The 16,978-nt window shown below is 45.4% G+C and overlaps 1 protein-coding gene across 13 annotated transcripts in view; it reads right to left on the bottom strand.

Annotated features, from left to right (window-relative positions):
- Positions 1–1,236: 1,236 nt before the first annotated feature.
- The window catches only part of LOC111839944 (fibroblast growth factor receptor 2), a 39,396-nt gene continuing 23,654 nt past the window's right edge, over positions 1,237–16,978 (bottom strand). For all 13 annotated transcript variants that reach the window (XM_072709707.1, XM_072709703.1, XM_072709705.1 and 10 more), the window contains 8 exons: positions 15,910–16,031; positions 14,882–14,992; positions 13,543–13,733; positions 11,375–11,497; positions 10,966–11,036; positions 5,935–6,072; positions 4,499–4,604; positions 1,237–2,768 (listed from right to left, as the gene is read on the bottom strand). In XM_072709707.1, coding sequence (XP_072565808.1) covers positions 2,604–2,768; positions 4,499–4,604; positions 5,935–6,072; positions 10,966–11,036; positions 11,375–11,497; positions 13,543–13,733; positions 14,882–14,992; positions 15,910–16,031 — 1,027 coding nt within the window. In that variant the 3' untranslated portion in view covers positions 1,237–2,603. The remainder of the gene's footprint in view (positions 2,769–4,498; positions 4,605–5,934; positions 6,073–10,965; positions 11,037–11,374; positions 11,498–13,542; positions 13,734–14,881; positions 14,993–15,909; positions 16,032–16,978) is intronic.

Below are 16,978 nucleotides of genomic sequence, written 5' to 3' on the forward strand. Positions count from 1 at the left end.
CAGATAATTTCATGACGCCCTGAACCGGAGAGCAAAACTTGGCTCACTTGAGGTGTAATCATGAGACCTTTTGTGCCAGGCTCAGTAATGTCAACAAGAAGCGTTCAATTAAGGTGCCAAATTGTGTGCCTTCACACAGGAGAATAAAGGTCTTCATAGTAATACCCACGCATCCATTCAGATTGCTAGTCACATGACAAAAGCTGATCATATTAACCGGAGAACTGGTGATATTGACCATGAGCTGACCCATCGATTGGGAAAAAGCTCTACATTCGTCGCACGGACCTGGAACCTCTGCTGCTAACTGCGCTGGAGTAAGGAGCAGGCAGTAGGAAGCAGACCTCCCGAAAAGCTTGGATACCATTCCGGTCCCTTGTGGGGCTCAGCGAACTCCAGAGAAGCCAGCGCAGTCCGCAGCAATCCGACAGAAACCTTTGGACAAGTTTTCTCCTGTACAAACCACAAGAAGCTCTACATTTGACCCCACGAGGTAAAGAGATTTAGTCCCACCCATATCATCTTGCTGAATCCAAGAAAAAACGACGTTTGGGAGAAACTAGCTAGTTGCGACATATTGGAGTAAATGAAGAGTCGTACAGTGAGGGATCAGACCCATCATGCAGGTAGCCAGACCTGTGGATCTGCTCATTTCTGCGCTGACTGTCGAGAAGTGGATAAAGCGTTGAAATTCAGTGTGTGCCTCATGCCCTGGCAGCAGGATAGGTTGGACAGAATATCACAGAAGGCTACAGACTGATTCCCTCTTTACCAGAGTCCAAGGAAATACGTTTTCATCCAATTTGGATCTGCATGCTTCCATTCGGTTTTCATGGAGCACCGGGCTTTTTTTTTCTTTTTTTTGTGGCTGCACGCGCACGTGGTTCGTCCTTGGAGTGCTTGTACTGCAGCATAATGGGACAACTTCACTGTTTAAAGCCCAGATTTGCTCAGACATTTGTGGGGAAGGGCGGCTGCGGCTACTATCCCAGTGGCAGCCTTCGCCTTTGTAACCTTTTTAAAATCTGACAGATATATTTATCATAATATCCAATCATACGGGTCTAAATGCTGGACATTCTGTAAAGACAAAGCTTTCGATCCTAGGTTGCAATAAATGAAGAGTAGCTATGTGGCAACGAGGGGGTTATGATGGATTGTCATCTAACCCCATGAGGAAGGCTGCAGCTGATTGTTCCATATGAAACGATTCATAGAAAGAAAAGCTTGCACACATTTCAGTTTTTCACCTTTAATTTTGCAGTAAGTGTCAGAAAAATCAACACTCGCAGGAAAAAAATTGGAAACACTTGGATGATTTTTTAATACTTTTGTTTTCTGAGGAAAAAAAAAAAAACCTTACGTGAATTTTGTGGAATCTATTTAGTCTAGGTGAAGTGACAGAACATTAGCGGGTATTTGTGAAGATGCCATTCTGTCACACACTGATAGTCAGCATTTCCCTTGCTACAATCTTAAAATGAGAAAGCATCTTCTATGTCAAAGAAGTATTAGAAAATAAAATGTAAAGTGTGTCAAATGAACTTAATATTCATATTAAAACGTCTAAAAACGAGTGCAGGATCTTCCAAATACCCACTAAATCATTTCTGTAACCTCCTCTGAAAGATCATTTTAAATTACAATAAACATAATGGATTATTTATTATTTCATTAATATTATTTCTTTATTACGGCATTTTTTTTTTTTTACTTTTTCGTCTTTAAAAACATAAGTCAATAAATTAACATGCTACCACCGGACAGCCCAAACTCCATTATGTATTTGAGTAGAAGTGAAACAGACTCTGTTAGACACCTCAGATAGGGGGCAAGAGGAGGGGAAAGTTACTCTGGAATCCATACAAAAAATAATTCACTGTAAATATAATATATATATTTATACATATTTGAATATATTTACACATATACCCAGCACTATATACTGTGTATTCAGCTCAATAATAATAATGGTGTGGGCTTATCAAAAAAGAAAATACAAACCATATTACAAAAACATGAGGCAGTGTCTTTCTCTTTCCCTAATTTTTTTTTGTTAGTTTTAGTTTATTTTTCATGTTTATTTCCTATTTTTGTCCATAAGTCCTCCAGTAGAGGACACTGGTCCACGCTTCCCAGTTTCAGAAATGCCAGCCAGTGGAATGAAATCAATCATTTTAAACTATTTCAGGATCTCGGAGAAAGAAAAACAATAAAAAGAAACTTAAAAAAAAAAAAAAAAAAAAAAAAAGTGAGAAGCGGACCCCAGGATTGGGCAGTCAAGTCATTCACGTGGAGCATTTTCGGGGCCCGCCCTCCCATTAAGAGCTTGGAGTCGCACGTCTGCGCGTGCATGCAGGTATGTGTGTATGTACGTGTGCGCGCGTGTGTCTGCCACACAGCTCAGTTCAGATCCAACAGCAGCACGTCTTTAGTCCGGCACCCCCTGGGTCCAAAAGTCCACCGGGATCCAGAAAGGGTGAGTGGAGCAGAAGTTTGGGGGGGAGGGGTTTGCGGGTCTTGCCCTTTTCCAGGGGCTAGTAGGAAGACTATTCGGGGGGGGGTGGCATGGAGGTCACAGAGCTGACCGCGTCCCTGCAGCCTCATGTCTTTACCCCGCCGTTGATGTGCTGATACTTGGGGAGGCAGGGCTCGTCCGGGAGGGGCTCATGGGAGAATACAGAGTCATCTCCAGAAGAACAGGAGCTGCGTGTGTCTGGGAAGCTGGGAGAATACTGCTCGGTGGGGGCACACAGGTCCAGATACTCCTGAAAGGTGGGGGGGGGGGGGGAGGTTAGAACTGTACAAGGTCGCATAATCAGAGCTCGAGTCAGCTCTGCAAACAGACTGCAGAATCCCCGCCCGCAAACACACATCAGCAAATTTATCTGCAAGCCTGTAGGGGGATTTAAAAACACTGGCCGAATGTCGAATAAAGGTCAGACTGGACCCGTGTGAGACGAGCCTGGAGTCTCCCTGCGCTGGACCCATTTGCCACATCTTTTTTTTTCTTCTTCTTCTTCGGTACAGAGCATTTCGACGTGTCTGGGCAGGGCGGGGCTCGGCTGAAACGGACCAGCAGCGTTCTGGGTGGGGTGGCGACCGGTTGGCTCCACGCTGGTACGGTTTGTGTCGGTTTCAGGGAAAATGAAAATAAACCTGACGTCCGAAATTGGATGCGAGGAGCTCGGTGCACGGAGGCAGATGGAAAAATCGCTACAAAAATAGGCCACACTGGCAACCGTTTTTCTGCTGGTGGAAAAAAAAAAGAGTGAGACCGAAATAAAAAAAAAATCCATTAATTTAAACTTCAACCAGTGTGCTGTGGTCACTTGCATTTTTTCTTTGTCTATTTGATTTTTTTTTTTTTTAACAGTAGTTATTGAAATATTTCAGTAGAGGAAGAAAGGTTTGGGTTTCTAAAATGACTTCTGGCTTCCATTCTACAACTCAACACAACAGAGCTCACATTACTAAAGACCTCCACATCTGCGAGCACTTTGGGGGGGGTGGGGGGTGGAGAGAGAAAAAAAACAGTTTATTACATTTCAAAAGTTCAAATATAAGCTAGCTGCGGGGATAATCCATACAGTTCCTCTTTAACCCTCTGACTCCTTTCCAGAGCTTTCCGTTTGATACCTGGAGTTTTTCTCTCACATCGGGAAGATACGGCATAAGACAATTCTGGAGATGGAAAGCATTGCTAATTATGTTTCTGAGATCATGCCGGAGGGGTTTGAGTAAAACACTTTCGCTGCCTAGACTCACGTTTCCCGCTCTGATGGACAAGTCACGGTCTATCGCCCAGAACTCTGCCGATAATGGCTTCCCCGGCTGACGAAGACTCTGCACGGCGTAGCAATGTGCGGGCACACACACACACACACACACGTATTTTGCAGAGTGGCATGTCCAGCAGCCGGCCTGTTGTCCCTGTCCGGGTCTGTGCAGTCTGTAACTATGCCTTTTGGTTTTTGTGACGCTCTGGCACACAGTTGCATGTCGGGACCTGTGCATTATTGCAAAACATTTCCTTTTGCGCGTGAATATCTCAGAACAAAGGATAAAAAAATTTGATCTAAAAAATGCACTCTTCTTTAGCACCGGGGACAGGAAACGTCCATGTAAAAACACGTCCGTGGCAGATAACACCTGCAAACTACAGAGAAGCGGAGTATCAAATATGACACATCAAAGTGTGGTTCACGCGTTATGTGGAGGGGGAGTGCAGCTAGAGATGCATGAATGATTTATGGGGTTGTTACGGTCAGGGGAAAAACTTAGACCACATGGAGTGGTGGCGGTGCCAACGTCCTACATCTGTCCAAGACCGCTTCACCACAGAGCCACGTCCATGCTACAGATACTAGCCCTGTTCGGAATTCAGTCCAGTTCGACCCAAAAGGTGTGTGAAAGAGAAGTGAATTTCCATGTATGGAAAAAAGGGGCGGTTTCTGATACTGCAATGGGGGCGGGGCATCACTTTCTACATCCTCACCTCATTGGTGGCCAAGGTAAGGATGCGGTCCAAGTCCTCCACCAGCTGTTTGAAGGTGGGTCTATGGGAGGAGATGGCGTGCCAACAGTCTTTCATCATCATGTACCTGGGGTACAGAAAGAGAGCGAGGGGGGCGGAGAAGAACATCAGGTTACTTTTCTCTTGCCTGCCAGTGGTCTTCCACACATGTGTTCCATTTACGAGAACCTACTATCATCGAGACATTTTGTCTTTACTGTTGACTTTACTGTTACATTACTCAACGAACAAGGGCACTTCCCCAGCTGAAAGCTGATTTACCCCCAGAGTGCTCCCTCTCCTGTCACTCTTCGATTAAAAACATATCATTGGCTAATGATAAGGTTGCCCTGCCCCCACCCCTGTATAAATTATGGCCCTCACCTAAAAAAAAAATCCTAGAATTGCCCCTGCTGTGCTGACCTGCTACACGTGTCTCATTTAATTTTGAGAGAGCACAAGAGGTTAGGAGGATTACAGCAAAAGCAGAAGTTAGTTTTCAGTCCAACTCCCTGAACAGTATCTCTGGTGTACAGGTAGAGAGAAGGCATTGTGATTTCACTTTATCACCTTACTGTGCAGTCCAGCCATCTTTAAATACCAAAGCTAAGTAAGATGGCCTGCCAGTCCATTGGAGAAATGCTAAAACCAAAGTACTTTCTGGTGGTGCTGACGGACGATCGCAGTGCTTTTATTTTGTTCGAGCCGTCGCTCCTACGGTACCGAGTTTCTCCAGAGACCAAGAAGCTCCATCGGGCAGTCAATGTCAAAGCCCACTGAATAAGAACATTGATGGCAAACTGTCAGCGCATCTGTCTGCTGGCAGTAATGAATCTGAAGGGTGCTCATCAATGCCCCTCTCCAACTGCGAGTGCAGCACTTATCTTTACATTATCTTCAATAGCTGGCCACACTTCCTGTACAACCTGTAGAGATTCCACCTCACTTCCCGTATCATCTGGAAATGGTCTGCATCTTGTAACATCTGTGAATAGCTCACACTCCTCCACTTCCTGTATTTGTAAATGCTTTATTCTTCATTTCCTTTGGAATTCATATGGCTGACCCCAGACTTCCTGAAGTACCTATAAACATTTTGCCCACTCTCTTCTTGCAATATTCACAAATGGCTGTACAATTATTCCCTGAAGTATCCATAAATTGCATGTTAACCACTTCCTTTTGTATCCATAAATGGCATATTAACCACTTCCTGTCGTAGCCATAAATGGTATGTTCTTCACTTCCATTTTAGCACTTATCACCTAATATGAGGCTTATATTGTTGCTGTGCTTCATAACATATTTCTTTGTCCTGAAAAGCTGTTATTATTTGCTCTACAGTGACAGGAGAGCTGATGCAGGGTTAAAACACACAGAGGCAGATTTCTGCTGAAGTGCAGGAGGTCACCACTTACAACTCGTTGGTGCAGTTGCTGGGCTTGTCCATCCTGTGGCCTTCCTTGAGGAGTTTGAAGAGCTCCTCCACAGGGATGCCTGGGTATGGAGAGCCACCCAGCGTGAAGATCTCCCACATCAGCACGCCGAACGACCACCTGGGGGAGAAAGCAGAGATTGTGTGCTATCAGACAACCCAGCACAGAAATTCAAAAGCCAAAGCTCACAAAGTCAATGATCGCTCACTCAAGAATCAAACCGATTCTTCTCAACAGACAGCTGAAATTGAGTTTCACATCAACCGTAGAATTGCATGACCATACATTACTGCCGATAACCCTAACCCTAACCCTACAGTTTCCCTGAGCAGGTGGTGCTCACTGGCTGCTGCTGGCTTATAGACCTCATGCAGAATAATGAGACCAAAATAAACCAAATAACCTGAGGTGCCCGTTTCACGCTCTGCTCATCCCTGAGCATGCAAAGTCTGCTGCGTCCCCACTATTCATAAATAACAACCACGTTTGGCGGCAGATTTGAAACTTGTTCCGATGAGAGTAGGCTGGCTGGCCGGGCGGAACAACGGAATGCCTTTGGCGGTTGAATGCGGTCTTTCTCTGTGCCCCCCAGGACGCCCCGTGGCACTGACACCCCCCCTCCCCCTTTGGACCCTGCTCTCAAAGCTAGCTTTTGTCTCCTTGCGGGGGTTGACCACAGTGCCCCGCATTGTCCGTACCAAAACAAACAAACGTGGGAGAAAAAAAACGTGAAGCACAGGAAACAGCCGCCCCCCGACCCCCCCCCCCCCAAGGGGAGGACGCGCCGATACGGGCCGGCACACGCGTACACAACTACAAGAAAAAGCGCGGGCTAGCTGAGATGACAGATCGAACACAGGTGGCCAGAAAAATGCAGCGGGAACGGCAGCGAGTGACATTAGCGACGCAAGTGAGGTCTCAGACACGCAAACAAGCAGCATTTCAGACAAATGACTCACACACTCAAAGCCAAATAGCCTTAGTGACACAGAAGTCACACTCTGGGCCACTCTACGAAGCCAGAGGTTCTGAGGCCGTCCAACAAGAAGTGCACTCAGGGGTGGCACAGAGGCCGGGTTCGAGTCAGTGGCCACTCTGCTTCCTCACTTATCTGTGTGCTCAGTCTGCCTACTGTTTACATTTCTCCTTCCCTCCCAGTTCCATTCTAATCGGTAACATATTTATTCTTGTCCTTCGATAACGGCTGAACTTCTTCTCAGACGTTTGCTTCGTGTCACACAAACGCCACGCTTCTCATGTCTGATCCAGCATCTTTTCCCAATCTACTCGTTATCTGTTCTCAATAAAAGTACGGCATCCTTTAGTGCGCGAGTCAAATTTCATTTTCTTATGAAGAGGTGAACGGTGACTGGAAGAATAATCAAAAAGTACTGAAAACTTTATCCCATTTTAATTTTACACTTCGGTACAGAACTAGGCAAAAATCCATGGCTCCAAAAATGCCAACAGACCCTCCGTTCAATGGTAACCCCCTCCCCCCCAGCTTAACCTCGTCCCCTCAGATATGACATCATCCATAAGTAAGGGTCTGTGTGCAGGATCTGCCTGTGCGTTCCTGTAAAGTTGAGGTCACATGACTGCTTATTTGTGGGAGCCATGCTGTGAGAATTCCTCCTCAGCTCATTTATTCATTTAATCTGATTCCATTTTATAGACTGCCCCCGCTTTCCATCATATTCTGATGCAAATCCACCCCCTGGGGGCTTATATAAAAAAGCCAATTAGTAAAGTGAGCGATGAAATGTAATTACTGGTGAGCGATACAAGGGGCTTCTGTTTAGCCAGCATGGGGCCGCGGTTGTGGCCTTGGCATCGATTAGCACTGGCTGATGCACGCGTGTACATGGGTACGAATAAACAGGGGCTAGGGTTAGCATGCACGCACACGCACAGGTTTGTAGTTATATCTTTGTGGGGACTCTCCGTTCATTTGTATGGGGGAAACACTAATCCCAACATGACGACCTTAACCGCTACCCAGCCCTAATCCATAAGAAACAAAACAAAATATGAGACTTTTGGCCTTTTTAGTTTTTTGATTGCATTCAGAGATCTTTCTGTGGACCTGAAAAATGGTCCCCACAAAATGAAAATAACATGTCTATTACATTGTGGGCCATTGTGGCCATTTGGTACCCACAATGTAATATAAACATAATCCACAGACACACACACTCCCACACACACACACATTGTCCTATGCAGGAAAGCTGACATCAGCACACATACATGCAGTAATCATCTATACCTTCAGTGACAGGCTTAGGGGAACAAAAAAAAAACCACGACGACACACCATTCATCACCAAAAGATGGTACAACTATAAGGACAAAAAGGCCATAATGACCCAAGCTTTTAGCAGCGCGCCAAGTCACATACGCTGTCCTATGCAGAAAGCTGACATCAGTGAATAGTTACAGTAACAATGCACATTTTACAAAACCTGCACACACCAACGGCTATGCTCGCACGAGCGACACGCAAATAGCTCTCCCCATAGGTCAGCATGCAACATGCTTTTTCCAATTAGTCTTGCGCCGAAGCAGAGGACACAACACGAAAAAAAAACACCTCATACCGCCAATTCAGGCCCCTAATCCGGGCCTATGTTGGAAAAAAAAAAAAAAGAAAGTGTGCGATTCAGACCTCGCGTCTCTATGCGCCGGAGAGAAACAAAGACTCGTTGTCATTCACAGAGCGGACGTACGAAAAACACAGGAAGGGGGGATTACGGCCCTTTGAGAGAGAGGGAGAGACGGCATGCACAACATGTACGGAACAATCGGAGGGAACGGAGAGGGATGAGGCAGATTTGTAGCCTGGGTGCCACCGTGCTCAGACATGTGTGAAGAGACTGGGGTGGGAGAGATTTCCGCACAGCCGGGGGGGTCGGGGGGGGGGGCGCCAGCTTTGAAGCCAAGCAGATTAGTAACACAGCGATGGCCGCAAGCATAGCGTGAAATCCTCACTTTCGCCGCCGATCGCCTCACACACCCCCATCCCATCTTTGGGCCTAAACACCCCCTGTGACGTACGTGAGGCTGCTTCAGTTGGGTTATAAAGGACAGCTGAGGAATGGTTCCACTTGGGAAACGTCAACTAGCTAGTGGCTCTTGCCAGGGTGTTTCAAAAACCTTCCCCAGCACACAGTCACAAAACTTTACTAACAATTAGCCATTTATTGTCATTTATCTCCATTGTTTACTTCCAGTTTTGGTAAATTTGCACTACAATGAACCACTGCTTTTCCTTTAACAGTAGTTCAGTTATTGGTCTCAGCATTCTGGTTCTTTGCAGTGATATTTGCACATGGTATGTATGGTACATCTGTATTGTCTTAAGACACCATACACTGTGATTTCTGTACATTTCTAATTTCTATTGTATTCTTTAGTACAGCAATACCCCCATATCCGCAGTCTCAGAATCCGCGAATTACAGCGGTCCAAAAAAAGGTGGTTTTTGTGAGAGGTATAAAAAAAGCAGATTTTCATTGCTCTGTCATCCCTTGATACCAGAAATGGGGACTGGAGTTTGCGACTCAAACTCGAGTCTCACTCGAGTCAGCGACTCAAACTCGAGTCTCACTCGAGTCAGCGACTCAAACTCGAGTCTCACTCGAGTCACTCTTAAATTGACTTCCGACTCGTTATTTTTTGACTCAGACTCGTGAACGAAAAGAGGCTTTAAGGCTCTGTTGAAATTTCTACACATGTGAAGCACTGAGTGCACACCTCTCCGCAGACCGTAGAGGCGCTAAACATCACGACATGCCGCTGCCAACGGCGCATAGGGACTGGAGCCGGAGAAACGTGACGTCAGGCGATATCGACAAACAACGCTCGTTTTCTTTTTGCCACTAGTACAAATTGCGGACCCGATCTGACAAAGTGTCTTTCCGGGTTTTATTTTATGTGAAAAGGCACCGCCTAGAAATAGACAATTGTGTTGTCATACAGTGACACAGATCCGGCATAGATTGCCATAAATCTGATAATTTAGCAGAGATGTCCCACAAATACCTTTTTATTTCTGACATACCCTTCCAAATCATGCTGTGTTTTCTTACGGCTTAGAAAGCGCCCTCACCTCTTCATTGTGTCCCGCATAGGGCATGTAGTGTTAAGTCTTCAATTATACGGCGTTCCATCTCACATTCAAAATGAATAAAGTAGAAACATAATGGCAGCAAATAATTCAACTGAACAATAATATCACTGACCGCTGTCCACTGCTCTGCACGCGTTATTTTGACTTTTAACATGGGAGTTTGCGGTGATACTTGCATAACCAGCTATTTACTTGCATACACACGAGCTGAGAGACAAATCAATTTATCCATTGACTTAAAGTTTTTGCTTTATAATGGCAATTTTCTGTAAACATGCGCTTACTTTAGCAGCATGACAAACAGGGTCTCGGTTGTACTCATTCATTAGCCAATCACATCACTTAAACGTAGTTGAGGGCGGAGTCTGACATGGCTCGGTCTGGCTCCAGAGCAGGGCCAGTCAGACATGCCTTTAGTACAGAAATGTATGCATGCCACGGTGCAAGTAAAATTTCCCCCCAGGGATGTCTTCATCATAATGTTATTTGCTCTGTTGCCATTAGAATACCTTTCATTCGAGAGAGTTCAGTACTGTACAATAATGTACATTGTACTTTATCAATACTGCATTTAATGTTGGTTAATGTTTTACTGGTTATAGCTTCTCAAGTCATATGCAAGTACAGGAAAACCACATTTGTTTGTGGGGTCTGCGGATGGTTCACTATTCACAATTGCGGTCCCGGACCGCATCAGCTGCAGATACGATGGAACTATGTATTGCACATATTGTGTTATGAAGTATTTCCCCTATGTGTAATATTGTGCTGTTCTTCATGTTTGGCACCCAATGACAAACAATTCTTGTCTGTTTGTACATACTGGTGGTTAAGTGTTCCGAGTTCTGAATTTTCTAAGGAAAACAGGACGAAACACTTACACGTCACTCTGGTGCGTATACACTCGGTCGAAGAGGGCTTCCGGAGCCATCCACTTCACTGGGAGACGACCCTGCAGACACAGCAACAGAGGTCAGAGGTCACAGCCTCACAATAAAACGGCCACATTTAAAGTTCATTCTGGCTGTCAAGTTTTCTCATGACGTGTGCATAAAGGTGAAATAAACCACACCCCAGCAGCCTAAATCCAGCTATCTGCTGTGTGAGTGTCACATTAAGCAGACCTGATGAAGACTTATCTTCTGGGTCATACCATCTGAACACCACCCCTATAATCAATCCCACTGAAGTAGCGGGAGAGTTCAGACGTGCCTTGTGTTTTGGTTCATCTTGATTGTTTTCTTTAAGGCAGGACCAAAACCAAAAGACGGTTGGGGGGGTGGCACTCACATTTGTGGTCTTTTTATAGTAATCGATGTTGTGGACGTCCCTGGCCAAGCCGAAGTCAGCTATCTTCATGACGTTGCTTTCTGTGACCAGTACGTTCCTCGCGGCCAAGTCCCGATGAATACACTGAGAGAAAGAAGAAGGAGCAGCGGTGAGACCGAAGGTGTGGGTAGGAAACTGAAATACTTATCCCTTTTTCAGGATGCACACTTATTAAAATTTTCTGCCAGAGCAGCAGAAAATTAAACGCAGCAGAAAACAATCAGGGATCCACCTTAAATAGCCCCAAAACATACAAAGAACTTTATAGGAAAGTTAGAGTCATAGATAAGTACAAGACACTAGAGGGTGATCCCACTGGGAGAAACTTTCATGTTGTCAGAATCACAATAGGGTGCAGCGTGAAACAACAGTCGCGCTCAAAACTGAGCCAGGACTATGGTCCAAATCGATCCAAAATGGCTGCCAGGCTTTCAATGTTTAAGAACATTCCAAAAAATATACATCTGAATTTTCATGCCATAGACTGTATGTTTGTGGAGAGCTGAGTGTTTTTTTTTTTTTTTGGGGGGGGGGGGGCATGCTACAGGCATCCTCATCAAACTATGGTCTTGGGATCAGACTGGTCTCATCCGGTCACACAGTAGCAAATCCTTACTTCCGGTCTGGCTGTCATCAGCGGCAGGATTTTACCCGTTTTTCGAGTGATGTAATGAAAGTCACACAGGCGTAACTCTAACCAGGCGGTTAAAGGATAACCTGGTAATCCAGCAGGTCCCCCTTTGCGTAAGATCGTTTTGCCCAGTATAACGGCGTTCGTTAAGCCAAGCCGTTTGTTCCCTCGGCCATTACATCATCAGCACCTTGCATGCTTTGAAACAGGTATTATGGGCTTTGTGGCTGTTATTGGTTGTTTTGGTAACATATTACTTGAGGGGGCAAAAAAAATGTAGCAGTACACTCTTTCTTAATATATTATTTAACCATAAATTAAGACCCTGTTTACACTTGGTTTTAAAATAAGTCTTGTGCAATCTGATCAGAGGACAGCCGATAGACATTGGCGTTTACGCCGGAGTCTATTATGAGTGTTCAAGGTGTCCATCTGACCACTTGTGTTCAGATTTCATTGCTGCTCTGCCTATTGTTATTGTAATGTGCATGTCAGGGATGCATCCAGGATGCATTAGTGTTTACCGTGGAAAAGATGTGCGGTCAAATGCATCCCAGACCAACTTGGCAAGTGGTTTGAGCCATGAGATCACAATGCATCTTGGTGGTTTACACTTGTATTTAGTGGTGTCTACTTGCGGTCAGATCACCCAAGATCAATCAAGTGTAAAAAGGGTCTATGTGTACTAAATCGATGTTCCTTCATCATCAATCAATCATAATGGTTTATGTACAGTACTGTGCCAGTCTCAGGCAGCCAAAGAAAATGATGTATAAATGTTCTTCATGTTGGTGTAAAACTGAGATATTATGCCAGTCAAAGTGTGTCAGCTTAGCCATTTCAAAACCTCTGCTACAATCACCCCAGTATTTCCAGCACCATACAAAACACCCATGTATTTTTTGACTTGACCACAAGCACACCTCATATAGCTAAACAATATCTCATTGACTTTTTAAGTAATTAAGTTTATTAAGTGGGCTGGTGGGGAAATTTAATAAACACATGGAATGGCTGGGGTGCCCCTGAGGAGAGGTTTGGGAGCAGAAGCGGTGTTCATCCAGCCATCCAACCAGATATCAGTGACTTTTTGGACAACAGGACAAATTGCTTCTAGTTATTGTGTTTCTGTTCATTTGCAAATGTTCTGCTGTTAAATTATGTTTTTTGTTCTGAGCAGCCCAGATAAATGACTTTAAACATTTAAGACTTTTAAAGACTATTGCACAGTACTGTATTTCATGCAGTTACTATATTTGTTCATGATTTGTACTTGAGTAGTAACTGAGTTACTAAGTTACTTGTGACCCTCGTTTCAGTTACTTGTGGTGTTTGTCTGGTGTTGTTAGGCATGAACTGTGTCTAAGAGGAATTTTCATAATAGAAAATAAAGTTTACTTGAATTTTGAACACGGTAATAGATTTTATACTTTTCATGTAACATATGTGTAAGTAAGTTTAGAGCCCCCCCACCCCACCCATGGTTAGCCCCACCTACCTTCTGTGAGGCCAGGTACTCCATACCACGGGCCACCTGGTAGGCACAGGACACCAGGTCCTTGAAGGTGAGCTGCTCGTCTGATACACGGGCAATGTCGTAGGAGTACTCCATGCCGGGCGGCCGGCGGGCTCGCAGATATTCCCGAAGGTTCCCCTTGGACGCGTACTCCACAATGACGTAGAGAGGGCCTTATCGAAAGAGCAACACAGCGTTAGACCCCCCCTCAACTGAAAGAACTCGGTCACCTAGCCCATCTTGCTCTCTATTAACTAATGTCCACCAACAAAGAGCTGGTGCTGGTGCTGGTTCTCACTTGGAGCCTTTTGAGAACCTGCCTGCGTTTCCACCGGTTTCAAAAACCAACAGAACGGAAATGTTAGGCAAAAGTGGGAGTAAAGTAAAGGTTCATATGAATCCATACTTTTTAGCTTTATTTTGGTATGTTTCAGATTTTAAGTTTTTGAAAGCTGCTGAATTGAACAAAACTCAACCATTAAGTCTCATAGTTTTCAGAGTGTGACTTGTCGTGCTCTGTCTCTATTGCCTGTATCCACTTTTGTCTCCTAAAAGCCTGTATTTCTCTCCAGTCTATGTGTGTAAGTGGGTTTATTCTGGCTCGCTGTTTTACTGCTGTCCTTTCAGGGTCTGCTAAAAACTGAAATTTACTGCCCGCCTCATGATCACTTGGCCACAATATTTTATTTATTCAACCTGTGACCGGTTTTGAATTTATTATTAAATCTGGCCAGCAGATCAATCTTTCATTTTCCACAAAATAAAACACGATGCAACGTTATTCTGTAATAAGCTGGCAAGTTGTTTCATTGTCGGCACTGGCGATATCAGACAAAACAATATCATTTAAGGCTACTACACTGTCACACTGTGGCTGTTATTCTTGTCTGAGGTCACATGAGCTCCTTAAATAGCCAAGTGCTATAGTCTAGATACATCATATATTTTAAAAAATCCTGAAGATTCGTATCTCATATACCCCCTTATTACACCTCATATGTCTTGTGGTTCATTTCCGATCGCTGCTCTGACTTCACAATGTGTTTTTTGTGCTGTCCTTGTCATCCACATCCCACCTATAGAAATATGTCCCAAATCCCCAAGCTGCACCTATAATGAAGACTGCCTATCTGGAAGCTGGACGGGGACTTTTTGGGACTTACTTCCATCAGATCTTTATCATCAGACATCAAATGTGCAAATGTGATAACTAAACATTAAGCAGTAAGCGCTTCACTGTTCATCATACCTGTCCATCTTAGCCACGCCGTGCTGAAGCCCCGCCCCTCCACACCCCCCCCCCCCCCCCCCCCACACTCACCATCCTGCGTACAAGCCCCCAGCAGGTTGATGATGTTTTTGTGCTTCCCAATCATCTTCATCATCTCCATCTCAGACACCAGGTCAGAGAGGTCCTTCTCCGTGGCGTCGTCTGGTAGGGGAGGGATAACAGGTAAAGCTCAAGGGGGGGGGGAACTCTCACCTACATCACCCTCCGCAATAATGCCAAGGCTCCGTCCACGGGAGCGATGTTCTGTAGACCGGGCGTAATTTCCAGACGATGGAGTGTAATGTTACCAAAAAAAAAATAAAACTTTTCTCCATCAAAAAAAAAAAAAGATTAGAACCGCGAACTGAGACAAAGAATACAAAAGTGTCCTTTCAGCTCTGGAGAATTAAAGGCGTCTATTTAATCTGGTGCAATTATGTGAAGCACCATCACCTTTTTCATTAGCAAGCACTGACTGATGCACCCAGTCGCAGTGGGATCACCTTGGCTGAGTTACTACCCATAATGCCCCTGTAACTAAGCTGCCCTTTTTCTCCCTTTTAAAATCTTTATCTTGCCACGTAAAAAGCCACCTCTCTTGTCTGAGCCCCTTCTGTCTTTCTAACTGCTATTATAATTTGTGTATTTTCTTGCCCCCCACCCCCCATGTCTTTTTGCAGGTGCTGAATGTGGACCTTTGCACCTGGTGCAATCGAGGTCTGGAATGCAGTCCTCAGTCAGCACCAGGAAATAACAGTGACGGGCGATTCCCCACCACCACCTCACTTCATTTTCGCCAGCCCTCCATTGCCTAGGCCACTCAGAATTCCTGGGGTCAGTATCTCGCAACTGGGGAGGGTGCTGGGGGCTTAAACCACAGTCTCTGTTTACCCCCTGGACACTCCGTGACCTTAAAACCCCAACAATATGGTCCAACAATCAATAAAGACCCTCCTCACCCCCCCCCCCACAGTCTGGAGTTTCTGTAGAATGACACTCCACCAGTGGTAGACAGAACTGCAGAACTTCCACGCCTGCTAACCCTGGTGAGATGAAGAGCCCACCAAGGAGATGATTACCTTTCAGCATCTTGACTGCCACTGTCACAGCATCCTTGGTCTTGTCCTTGTCGATCCCCATAGCTTCGGCCATCACCACCTGCCCAAAACATCCCTCTCCCAGAGGCTTGCCAAGCGTCAGCCTGGGGGGGGGGAGACGGGGGAACTATTAAAACCACTGACATTCAAGAGAATCCAGAACACACCCTCCCTTCACCGACATCACTGGAATCGTTTTGGTAAAGGGGTCACTAGCCCCTCTAGTAATTATCAGCCATTTACTCATTCAGCGACCAAGAGAAATCCTTATTGGAACAGCTCCTGTTCACTCCAACGCAAGACCATAGCAAGACCCTTCATCAATCATAGCTGACCTGGAAAATTCTGGGGCCTGCAAGTCCTCTAAATTGCCACAACCCCTCTGATGGAGATATTTGGCCAAATTTGGCCCCTGGTCCAGCTCTCCGTAACAGCATGACCCTCTAAATGCTTTATTTATGTGCCTCTTCCTCCTCCTACATGAGACTAATGTCTGTGTTGTAATACGCGCACTAGAGCCAAAAATAGGATCACACTATCTGTGAGTAGTAAAAAGACAGAAACGCTTTCACGAAATGGAGCCAATACAGCATTTGTGTGTGAGTTATGACTCAGGAGAGAACCTGCTGGCGTTTTTTCCTCCAGCGCAGAGTGTTTGAGAAGTGGGTCAGCACTCCATCATCGCGTATACCCCCCCCCCCCCCCCCCCAGCATCAGGCAACCTCAAGCTTACACATTGACCCCTGAACTCTGTTTGCCCCTAGCCACCACAGGATTGGCAGGCCTTGGCCCCACCTCCCCTGAGCACACCCCCCCCCCACACACACATGGCCCCGTGTCCCGGCTGTGTAAACATTCACACCAGGCTCATCACGGGAACACAATCCCCATTCTGTCCATGTGTGGCCCCCGCTGGCCCCCTGACTCAATAGCACCCTTTCTCTGGACCAGCCGAAGATAATCAATGTTGTTCTCCACCCCCCACCCTTCATTTCTTCAACATCGGCACCATTTTTCAAAACCGTTAGTATTCCAGAATTTTCCACATTCA

The sequence above is a fragment of the Paramormyrops kingsleyae genome, chromosome 3 (assembly GCF_048594095.1).
Source record: "Paramormyrops kingsleyae isolate MSU_618 chromosome 3, PKINGS_0.4, whole genome shotgun sequence".
NCBI lineage: Eukaryota > Metazoa > Chordata > Actinopteri > Osteoglossiformes > Mormyridae > Paramormyrops > Paramormyrops kingsleyae.